The sequence below is a fragment of the Pantherophis guttatus genome, chromosome 2 (genome assembly GCF_059756535.1).
Source record: "Pantherophis guttatus breed Tessera chromosome 2, ASM5975653v1, whole genome shotgun sequence".
NCBI classification, from domain to species: Eukaryota; Metazoa; Chordata; class Lepidosauria; order Squamata; family Colubridae; genus Pantherophis; species Pantherophis guttatus.
Genome location: NC_142064.1, coordinates 149,747,485 through 149,759,754, shown reverse-complemented (window position 1 = coordinate 149,759,754; position 12,270 = coordinate 149,747,485). Strand labels below are relative to the sequence as shown.

The window sequence follows — 12,270 nt, the reverse complement described above, 5'->3', positions numbered from 1 at the left end:
ATTACTTTTCTGAGTAATTAATTTCACTATTGAACTATTCTTAAGAGTAAGAATAGTAACATTTGACTGAAATCTGCCTTCCTTTAACTTCATTCCAGCATTCAGGAACAAGAGCATTGTTGACCTTTCAGTTATTTGAAGACTGCTATCAGAGTACATAGAGTTAAACATACTGTATAACTCTTATCTACAGAAAATAGCTACAGGTCATACATTTAGAAATGTCATTCAGATCATACTTGCTCAGGAACAAATCTCATAGAGACCAGGAGTCCTTGTTCTAAAACAGCATGTAATGACCCAATTAGTAGCCACCCAACCTAGACAAACATATTGCTTAATCCTAAATGGTATTTCCTCAGATGTAAACTTTAGAGGCAACAACTTTCTAATAATGTTCTGTGGCATTAGCTGAAAGTAAACCATCCATTCATTTTGTGTTTACTTAGGATGGACTTTGCTCTGATATCTATCTATAATTGTTCCTAGGATAACTTTAAAAATAATAATTATTAGATCCTACCAAGAAACTTACAAATTAGAAAATGGGACAGGTGGGGAGGTGGGAGAGTGGCTAGCAAGAAGGAGGAGAAAAAGGGCAGAGAAAACACGTGTGGAATAAGACTCACTCTTTTTCTGGAGCTGAGGACTGTTTAATTTATTCTACCTTGCTGAATAGTAAGTGGGCAACCTTGTGGTTTGCATGTACCTTAGTTCTGTGGCTCTCCAGTTTCACATTGTTGAAATTGGTGCATTTTGTGTTAAAAAGCAACAAAATGGCTGCATTGAGCATCTGTTAGCTTTAACCCACCTATTTCATAATCATAAAAAAAAACCCTCCTCCATGATCTTAAGAGTGGCTCTAATCTGGCAGACTCTCCACTAGCCTCTCTGATGACACAACTTTTCTGTGCCCCTTGCTACAAAATGGTTATCCACCCAAAGTCGAAAGGAAGGTAGCGCTTCCTCTCCAAAAGCAAAATGCTGTTATTGCTTCCCGCCTGATTGCCTCTTCACTTTCGTATCTCATGTCTTTCCTTTCAGGGAACCGTCTTTCGTGTTTTTTCCATCCCCGAAGGACAGAAACTCTACGAATTCAGGAGAGGAATGAAGAGGTTGGTCTGCTGCTCTTATGTCAGTATTTCACTTGAAATAACAGGTTATTTATTGGATTCTGAGGCGGCTTAATCCAAAAAATATTCTGGGCAACTTCATTGATTGATATGTGCCATCAAGTCATTTTTGACTCCTAGTTACCACATAGATTTCTCTGTAGTGATCCATCCCTAATCTGTTCTTTCAAGTGGGCAGTTTAGAATATTTAAAAACATATACAAGTAGTCCTCGGCTTGCAACCATTCAAAATCATAAGAAGCACTGAAAAAAGTGACTTATGACCGTTTTTCACAGTTAGCAGCCGTTGCAGCATCCTTGAGGTCACATGACCAAAATCGGGCTGGACTCACTGTATTTTGGACCAGCTGTAGCCTCCAAATTGTTTTCAAGGGCAGCCATATGTAGGGTGCTTTGTAGTAATCCCAGCCGCAAGATGATTAGGTCATAAGCGACCATCTGAAGGGCCTTCTGTATAGCTAGCATACAAGGCGAACCTGTGCAGAACTCTCCTGGTCAGAGCTCCCATCTGCTCTTCAAGCTATAGCTATGAGTCCAGGTGGGCATGCTCGTCTCAAATGGGAAATGCAATGGTGAAAACAGCCCAGACCCAGCAATCCAGTTACAGCCATTCAGTCTTGAGCTAAAGATTTTCCTCACCCAGATTTGAGCAGCCTTCATACCCTGGGTCAATACATTGACAGATTTACCTGCAGAATCTAGGGCTCACCCAGTAGTTTCATGTGGATGTTAAAGAGGTAGAGTGAGAGCATCAAACTCTCAAGCAACCCACAAGTGAGGGGCAGCAGATCCTTCTGTCAAACAGAGTGGAACCAATCACCGAGCAAGAAGGAAAATTACTGTAGCATATGAGCGCTACGTGGGGCTGCTTTCGACAATCAGTCAGAAGCTTCAGATGGTACAGAATGCAGCTGCACAGGTTGCAAAATGGTGTCAGCTACTCGGCGCGTGTAACATCACTGCTTTGATTGCCAGTGATTTTTCTAGTTACTAGCAATTCATCGTGCTGGTTGTCATCCCTCATGGATTTAGAGGGTTACCTGAGGGGGTCCCCTTCTTCCAGTTGTTTCTATCTTTTCAATCTGTTCCAGCAGGATGGGCATGCTCCAGGTTCTGCCAACCAAAAACATGTTGGTTGGCAGGGACCAGGGGATGTTCCTTTTCTGCTGTAGCTCCTGCCTTTTAGAAGACCTTCTGTCCTAAGATTAGGATGGCCCCACCCTGCTGATCTTTTGGAAGGCCTTCAAAAGGAAACTTTTCAGTGATACATTATATATTATTTTTCTTACTCTAAAGTAGTAAAACTTTGGGGTATTCTTATGCAGAAGCACCCACAGAATTAAAAATATAGGGAAACTGTATGATTGATTTGCTGGAACGTCTATCCTGCCTGTCATTCAAGAGGTCAGGGTAATTTACATACAGTGCAGATTCCTCCCATTTTTTCCGCAACAATAAGCCTGTGATATCGGTTTAATTGAGAGAGATTGGTCCTATCTCATCCAAGAAACATCCACAGGTAAGAATGGATTAGAATCTGGTGCTGCGCTCCTAGCCAAATATCCTTAATGCTACACCATTGCTAATCAATTCTTCAGAGATGTTCTCATGAGACTTTTTAAAAATGTATTTCCATCCTAGAAGAACCTCTGCAACTTGCTTATTTGGACCGGTCTATTACCTTTTCCTATTCCATTTAAGTTGTCTGGGTTCTTTCTTCCCTTTACTTTAGGTACGTGAACATCAGCTCCCTTGTGTTCAGTATGGATTCCCAGTTCTTGTGTGCATCAAGCAATACTGAGACAGTGCATATTTTTAAGTTGGAGCATCTCACCGACAGGTGAGTAGCAAAATGATGCTGCATGTGCCACTGAAAACTGAGCTCTAGCAAGGGAACTCTCTCTTGACAGGTTTTTGTAGATGGCAGATGGAAGCTGAGAAAGATACTCCTCACCAGGTCTAGATCTGCTCACAGACAACCAAGGTTTGCTTGTTGGGAGAATTACTTCAGTAATCTCTCCTAATCGGCTACAGTTGTTTTTCTACATGGATCACTCAAGCTTTGCTTTGGCAGCAAGTTTGACCATCCCTGAAAACCTGTTGGCAGAATGGAAAACTTGTTCAGATCCCAGTTATTGCCAATTGATTCCAGGATTTGGGTTTTGGATAGTTACTATATATGTTCAAGCTGACTCATTTCCAATGGCTGACTGCAAATGGCAGTATTGGCATGTGTAGTTCTGGCACTTGTGAAGCCACACAATGAGATACCGTTGTGATTCAGAAATGGATTTCCTCGGGTTTGTAAAAGCAGTTGTAGGTTCATTCAGGGAGCTAGGAATAGCAAAGTGATGGATTGCAGTTCAAGCTGGACTCAGAAACGTTGACCAAGAACCTGCTCTCTGGCAATGGCTTGGTTTCCTGGCCATAGTATTTATCCTAGACCTGTTTAATCTTCTTTATTGGAATAGTGGCTGTGTTGCAGTTATGTTACTAATACAATCCTAGAAAGGTTTAGCTTTCTAGAAGATAGGCTCAAGATCCAGATGGATCTTGACAGACTTGAACACTGGGCCCTATCTAACAAAATGAAATTCAATGTAGAAAAAAGTAAAGTCTTACACTTAGGTAAGAAAAACCAAAAGCACACATATAAACTGGGGGAAACCAGGCTTAATAGCAGTGACTGTGAGTGGGATTTGGAGTCTTAGTGGATAATCAGCTAAATATGAGCCAGCAGTGTGTAGTGGCAGCTAAAAAAGCCAACACAATCCTAAATTGTATTAACAGAGGGATACAATCAGGATCAAGTGAGGTACTAATACCACTCTATAAAGCCCTAGTAAGACCACACCTAGAGTACTGCATCCAGTTTTGGTCATCCAGTTTTGGTCATATAAAAAAGATGTTGAGACTCTAGAAAAAGTGCAGAGGAGAGCAACCAGGATGATTAGGGGACTGGAGACTAAAACATATGAAGAACGATTACATGAACTCGGCATGGCTAGTCTAGTGAAGAGAAGGACCAGGGGAGACATGATAGCCATCTTCCAATACTTGAGGGGCTGCCACAGAGAGGAGGGGGTCAAGCTGTTTTCCAAAGCACCTGAAGGCCAGACAAGGAATAATGGAGGAAACTGACCAAGGAGAGATTCAACCTAGAAATGAGGAGGAACTTTCTGACAGTGAGAACAATCAACCAATGGAACAGCTTGCTTTCAGAAGTTGTGGGAACTTCATCACTTGAGACTTTCAACAAAAGATTGGACTGCCATTTGTCAGAAATGGTGTAGGGTCTCCTGCTTGAGTGGGGGGTTGGACTAGATGACCTAGTTGGAAGGGATGACCTCCCTTCCAACTCTGTTAAGCTGCTCTTAGCTGCTCCTGTTTCCAGTCTTTTATGCAGCTAGTTTAAGGCTTGGAGCTCTTAGTGACTGCTTTTGACCCCATGTTTACCAAATGAGAATGTTTGTATATTTATTTATTTATTTATTTATTTATTTATTTATTTATTTATTTATTTATTTTTAAATTTGTATACCGCCCTTCTCCCTGAGGACTCAGGGCGGTGAACAGCCAAGTAAAAGCATAAACTACAAACATTAAAATACAATTAAAAAGATATATATAAATTTGGCCCCATGATTAAAAATAACAAACAATTAAAAACATTTTTAAAAGTGTTAGGCCAGCCTGGCTTGCTGGAAAAAGAAGGTTTTAAGAGCACGACGGAAGGCATCGATATATTGTATCCTACTTTGAATGCCTGTCTGAACATCAGGCAGAGAGCAGTCACAAGAGAGGTAAGCCAGAATTGAGGAAAGAAGTATCTTTGTTGGAATGTATGGTAGCCATTCAATATAAATGTAGAGATCTCTATGACCAGAAGTGCCTCTGTCCACATTGGCAGGTGTGTCAGCTATGTCCTTTATCAGCAAACGTTCAAGCATTAAGATGTGTGCCTAGCTTACCTCAAAAATAGATTACCATGACAAGCTCTGAACGACATTGTCTTGGGCTTGCAATATCCAGAGGTGAATGCCACAACAAAAACGTCCTTTTTGGGCTGCCTTACCACAAGTGGGCCAAAAGATCATTGCTAGCTCCTTACAGCCTGCTGTTAAGCCAGGTTGAAGGTTTGGGTATTATTACAAACCCCAAACCATTCAGGATCAGACTACTTTATTCTAGCTCTTGCTGATGCCTGCACAAACCAGGCATGGCTCGGAGATCGCCAGTTGGCAACTTGAAGGTAGGTCTTCACAGCAGTTGGCAGTTTGATTTACTTTTATATTATTTGGTTTTTTTTATTTTTATAAATAACTCAAGGCGATGCTCATAGCTAATACGCCTTCCTCCAATATCCCCACAACAACACTTCTCCTGCGAATGGCTTCCTTTCAATAGTACTTCAGTGCTGGAGTACAGTGGGTGCTTTTTAAAATGCCCTCTTTTATGTTGGCTTTTCTTAGACTGATCTTTCAGTCGATTGCTTTGATTTCATAGCATGCTTTAAAGTTGTTGCTGTCAATTGCTTTTGGAAGTCTCTATCTTCACTGAGAGTTGGGATTCATCCTGCAATAGCTTTAAGGGGGGAAATTCAAACTTTTTTGCCTACCACAATACTGTATTGAACCACCTCTGAGTGCTTGGTGAGAAAGGGGTTTGCTTAGGCCATGGGTGTCAAACACAAGGCCGGGGACCGGATCTGGCCCTCAGGGTACTTAGATTTGACCTGGGGGGGGGGGAGCCCTGGAAACAGCAAAGGACCGGCCTGCAGCGCTTTTGGCAGAGGGCCTTCTCTGTGGGGGCTCCCACCCTCTGGAATCAGTTGCCCCCGGAGATAAGAAGAATCCATGACCTCAATGCCTTCCGTCGTTCCCTGAAAACCCATCTTTTTCAGCAAGCCGGGTTGGCTTAGAAGAAATTTTTAAATTCTTTTAATTAGTTTGTGATTCTTAACTTTCGGGCCAAAATTTATATATATTTTTAAATGTTTTAATATTTGTATTCTATGTTTTTTTATCTTGGCTGTACACCACCCTGAGTCCTTAGGGAGAAGGGCGGTATATAAATTGGAAATTAAATTAAATTAAATTAAATTAAATTAAATTAAATTAAATTAAATTATTAAATTAAATTAAATAATTAAATTAAATTAAATTAAATTAAATTAAATTAAATTAAATTAAATAATTAAATTAAATTAAATTAAATTAAATTAAATTAAATTAAATTAAATTAAATTAAATTAAATAATTAAATTAATTAAATTAAATTAAATTAAATTAAATAAAAACAGGCTCCCAAGCTCCGTTTTCAGCTGCCACAGCCTCCTGCGACCCTCTGCCAGTAAAAACGGAGCTCGGGAAGGCCGCGTGCAACCCTCCCGAGCTCCGTTTTCACTGGCAGAGGGTCACAGGAGGCCGTGGCAGCCGAAAACGGAGCTTGGGAGCCCGTTTTCGCTGGCAGAGTGCTCCGGCCACCACAGGCGCCCCCGACAGGAGTGATGTTGAGCTGGCCATGCCCACCCCGGCCCCCTGAGGTCAAACAACCCTGATGCGGTCCTGAATGAAATAAGAGTTTGACATCCCTGGCTTAGGCGTACAGTGTTACATTAAACAGTAACACATAATTAAACAACTGATGCAAATGTCAATAATATTTTAACTTTAGATTTGTTGCTGTTATTTACAAAACGCCATCCGCCTCTATTGCATTTCATTAATGATAAGGGTTTTATTCCTGTATTAGGAACATCTGAGGGTCCCCATCTCTGAAATGGTGAAGTGAAAGGGAAACAGGGAAGTCTGATGAGGAGTGAAGGAGAGATAATGAAATTATCTGCTTTAGGCTTTAGGAAATGAAGACCCTTGTTGTTATTATATCGTACAGATGTTCCCACAGTAGAATGTTATAATCTGGCATTTTGTTTGTTTTAGTCGGCCAGAAGAACCTCCCTCCTGGAGTGGATACATGGGCAAGATGTTCATGGCTGCCACCAACTACCTCCCTTCTCAAGTATCGGGCATGATGAGCCAAGACCGGGCCTTTGCTACCGTGCGCCTGAACTTCTCTGGACAAAGGAACATCTGTGTGCTCTCAACGTACGTAAACTGGGCTACAGCAACTAAACAGGATTGCCTTCCTTTTGTGTTGGACAAACTATTTTATTTAGGAGAGGCACTGAGGTTCCAGTGAAAATGTTTCAGAAATGGCACAGTGCGGGGTGAATCAAATAGTGTTGAGTAAGGCTAAAACATTCCCCCATTTTTTCAAATAATATAACTGCATGAAGTAGATTGGTTAGTAAAAGAAGTGAATTTTGCTCTGCATCACAGGATAATACTATGATGGCTTCATTTAGGAGAAAACTTCCTTGTTGGTGTGACTAATGTAGCCTTATAATAGGTTCAAAATCATATGCTTATATATGTCTGCATACAGTATATGTCTCTAGGATTTTTACCCCTATGTATATTTCCTACTATTAATTAAAAATACTGTAGTAATTGTTTGACACTAAAATCAGAGAAATAGGCAAACTGTGGCTGCCAAATCTCTCCCATAAGCATCTTCACCTTACAAATCCATTTTCCAGGAAATCTAGTGTGGGCAAATAGGTGGTACAGCCTATTTAGAGATCATTTCAGCTATGTTCTTGTACATTTTTATTAGGATCCAAAAGTTGCCTCGGCTCTTAGTTACAACATCTGGTGGACATCTCTACATCTACAACCTGGATCCCCAAGATGGCGGAGAATGTGTTTTAATCAAGAAGCACAGGTAACAGCTTAGTTATTTCAAGAATTCAAAGAAAATGTAGAGAAAATAAAGAAGAAAATGTAGGATAATTTAAAAGGGATTGTCTACACTATATATATAACAGATTTCCATTGGCAAGAGTCGCCTTTGTTTATAAGACAGAATGTTAAGGAGAAAAATCATGTTTTGAATGTGTAACGATCTTTTCATAAGGGTCATTCACAAAAAATATGTACAATTATGCTGGGGCACGTAAAAGTGAAAGAGAAGTGAAGTGAGCATTATCAGATGATAATACTGAATGCTGCTGTAGAATACAAAAAGTCCACAGGCCATCACTCAGAGAAACAGAATTCTATACAGCAAGAAAAGTCCCTTCAGTTATATTCTGATAGAACAGGGGTGTCAAACTCAAGGCCCGCGAGCCAGATCCGACCTGTGGGGGGCTTAGATCTGGCCTGGGGGCCACCTTGGAAACAGCAAAGGACTGGCCCGTGATGCCTCTGCCAGCGAAAATGGACCTCGGGGGGGGGGGGCATGTGCCCCCCCCCCCCCGAGCTCTGTTTTCGCTGTCAGAGGGTTGCAGGAGGATCCCCTCAGCCCCTATCAGGCCACCACAGGTGCCCCCGACACAAGTGATATTGACTGGCCACACCCTCCTGGCCCCCTGAGGTCAAACACAACCCTTATGCGGCCCTTAGTGAAATCGAGTTTGACACCTGTGATAGAACAAGACAGCTCCAAAGTGCAGCCCAAGGGAAGCACATGCCGAAGGGAAAATGAATGCAGCAAAGGAACCATAAGAGTACTTGCAGGGAGATAAATTGGTGAAGATGTAGAAACGTGGAGGCCTAATTTGTGCTATACTTTTTTAAAAAAAATTAGTAACAGTTGAAGTTGACAATATGTCCCTTTCATGTCATCAACAATGCAAAGCCCTGGCCTGGAATTGAAGTATTCTAGGAATTAATTTAACTGTTAAATTAACTCCTACGCTTAACTTTTACACTTCTGTGGTGTAGATTGCAGCTGTGATCTACTCTGGCAGAGCCACCTTATTTCGATGCTAATCACCACTCCCATGCCTGGTGATGAGTGTGTTTGTATTGTGTACAATATAAACCCGCAAAACTTTATTTTGTCCTTGACTGACTTGTTGCTTGTAGTTTAAAATGGTTCTTTGGGGATATTGTGTTGTGTGATACTTTTAGGGTTTAGTGGAAGGGCCAAGGGTAGGATAAGATTTAGGTTAAAAGTATATAGAAGAGATACTGTTTTCTATTTAAACAAATACATCTTGCCATTTTGTCTGTTGTAGTCTTGATCCTCTTCAGATGTCTTGGCAATAACTTTACATCAGTATAAATACCTTTCCCAAAGGTGTTTTTCAAAAGGTGGGGAATGGAAGGATTTATATTCTTTGCATTCCTTCCATTCCAAATCCTTCCATTCCCTACCCTTCAGTCATAACTGAAGAAGCTTCTTGGATGAGAAGCGAAACGTCTTCAAGGGAAAAAACCAAGAAAGTCCAGTTGCCTTTTAGAAAAGCACCTTTGGGATAACCATGACCTTCTTCTTGTCTCCCAAACATCTTTGAAGAACTCAAGCTGCAACTGTGTTCTACATAAAAGCATTATAGTAACTCTGTCCATTTGACTTGCCAAATAATGCATCCTATGGCTGGAGATGGCACAAAAACCTCCATCTCTGTTAAGTCAAGCTTAAGCAACAAATAACAGTACAATCAGTTGTTGAAGTTACTGGGTACTGACTAGCCTTTATTTCAAACCCCCTCATTTTCCTGGCCCACATCCTTTTAGCTTGCTTGACTGGGTAAAGCCAGAAGAGAACAAAGAAAACGATCTTCTGTCTCCAGCAACTCAAACCTATGCTGCTACCGTAGCTAGGCAGACTTCAGTGCCTTCCCCTTCTATGATGCCAGGTCAGTACCAGATTTACATCAAGCTGCGGGTTGCTTGTTTTAGTCATGTCAGAATTGTTCACTGCTACGTATTTGTGAGTTTCTCTGAGTCATTTTAAAAATATTTTTATGAAAATATGTATAATGCATTACTTGACATCTTTGGCACTTTCCTATACCGTACAAGATGTTGGTGTTATTGGAATTTTCTGAAATTTATGTTCCCAAAATGTTGGAAGGTTGATTTCACAGACTTAGCAAATCCCTTGATACCTCTGAGAATGTCTGTGTATTATTTGCACATGAATGTGTGAATGGAGAGGATTTTTACAGTAAAGTCCTAATTGTAATATTTCAGCTGTGATAGTTGAATGACAGGTACAGACCACCACTTGATGCTCTCTAGCCACCTGGTAATTTACGTGCAACGAGAGGTGCCTGTGTAAAAATCATTCTATAAGATTCAGTTTAAAGGCTTATAAACTAAGTTGTCTTCTTACATTGCAGGTTACTCGGAAGATGGGGGAGCCCTTCGAGGAGAGATAATACCTGAGCATGAATTTGCTACTGGGCCAGTATGTCTGGATGATGAAAATGAATTTCCACCTGTGAGCATTAGGAGTACTTAAAACAGCATTGTGAAATTCATGCTGAGAAGAAAAGCTTAAATCTTTTCTTCTGAGCGATCTGTCCCTTCCTCTCCTGCTTGGTAGCCATCTCTGTTCCACTTCTAAAATAACTTGGGGAGGGGATGTGTGACTCCCACCATGGGCTTTTGGAGTGAGGCCTTCTACAAACCTGTTTTCCAAGTATATTTGTAATAGTGAATCCGAATTACACCAGGCTGTGGGCTGCCAGGTAAAGGGAGGGCTGGGTTCCATGCCTTTCGAAGTTCAACCATGTAGCAGTGTCATGTACTTCTAGGCCACGCCTGGCTTCCTTACAAAATTATCCTCCCAAGATAATGATGTCTTCAAGGTGTAGTTCAGATCTGAGTGCACGCTTTGGATGCCAGAGCAACTCTTCACACACGTGTTGCTTTCCAAGTGGTTCGGAGCAAGCCCAGAAGAGAAACTTAACAAAGGGCTGCTGTCTCAGAAATGTGAAAGGAAGGGTTGTATTTCCCATTTGATTCCTCTAGCCTTATTTTCTACATCCCGTGGTACTTTGTTTGGTGTCTGAAGGTTGTCTGAAGCTTTGTACACCACCTTGCCCTGCCCTTTCTCCATAATGGGAGGAGGAGGTTTGTAGCAAGATCAGGGGAAAGGGATCACCAGCGTCATTTGTGTGCAGTTGCAGTGGTCAGGGGGATTTACTGCCATGCCTGGGCTACTAGAGACAGAAGCTATCTATTTCTGAGGGGAGATGAGAGGTTAAGAAATATGAAATATAGATAAGTAGATAAAATGTCAGGGACACAAGGCAAAAAGAGACGGAGCAGCCATCCCAGCAGATGCCTGAATTCACCGAGCTTTGAGACCGTATCTCTGAAGCTTCTCCGTCTCTGTTGATGCAGGTGCATTATCCAAAATCTAATGGGGGAAAGGAAGAAGAAGGGTTGTACTCACTTGACCTTTAAAAGGGAGGACTTAAAACTTCTTTCATGGGGACATTTTTCAAATAGGCTGTTTATATTGGCTTGAGTTTTTCCTTCTTGTGGATGTTTTTTTTAATCTTGCCAGGCCTTTCAGTCAAGGCTTGCTTGTTCCTAAGATTTAACAACCCCTTTTCTAAGACGCGTAAGTTTCCTGAGGGTAGGGACTGCTCCAGCTGGTTCTTTATATGAGATGGAGGTAGCTGAAAAATCCCAAATATAGAATGGGATCATGGGGGAGCAGCCTTCCTGGAACTAGTGCTGCCCAAAGTCCTCCAAGTGATCCCTTCCTTCTCAAGTGATTTTAATTGGAAGTAGCCAGGACGTTGTGGGTACCTCCATACTACAGCTTGCTTAGATACCTGTATTGCTTCTGCTGTTATCTGCCTCTGCCTTGACCATCTCAATAGTTTGTCAAGACCCTTAAACCTGGGAGGGAAAATGAGGATGTGGTATGCCGCTTTATAATTTCTGAAAAGAGTGGTTCTCTCTAGGGCATCAGTTGGACCCAAAGATTTCCTCTTCAGGTGCACGAAGGGTTGCTCTACAGGTAGTATTCGACCACAGTTGAGCCCAACATTTCCATTACTAAGCGAGACAGTTAAGTGAATTTTTTGCCCTGTTTTATGAGCTTTCTTGTCATAGTTTTTCAATGAATCGCTGCAGTTGTTAAGTTAGTAGCATGTTGTTAAGTGAATCTGGCTTCTGCATTCACTTTGCTTGTCAGAAAGTCGCAAGAGGTGATCAGATGACCCTGGAACACTTGCAACCGTCATAAATATGAGCTGGTTGCCAAGCGTCTGAATTTTGACCAGGTGACTATGAGGATGCTGCAATGGTCATAAGTGTGAAAAAA

General features: G+C 41.4%; 1 protein-coding gene across 2 annotated transcripts in view; it reads left to right on the top strand.

Annotated features, from left to right (window-relative positions):
* The window catches only part of WIPI1 (WD repeat domain, phosphoinositide interacting 1), a 45,204-nt gene that overhangs the window by 27,260 nt on the left and 5,674 nt on the right, over positions 1–12,270 (top strand). Inside the window, exons 7-12 of one of the 2 annotated variants that reach the window (XM_034412683.3) lie at positions 1,045–1,115; positions 2,867–2,974; positions 7,077–7,241; positions 7,813–7,920; positions 9,720–9,841; positions 10,328–10,428. In XM_034412683.3, the coding sequence (XP_034268574.1) occupies positions 1,045–1,115; positions 2,867–2,974; positions 7,077–7,241; positions 7,813–7,920; positions 9,720–9,841; positions 10,328–10,428 (675 nt within the window). The remainder of the gene's footprint in view (positions 1–1,044; positions 1,116–2,866; positions 2,975–7,076; positions 7,242–7,812; positions 7,921–9,719; positions 9,842–10,327; positions 10,429–12,270) is intronic. The other variant, XM_034412684.3, reaches the window with a different exon arrangement.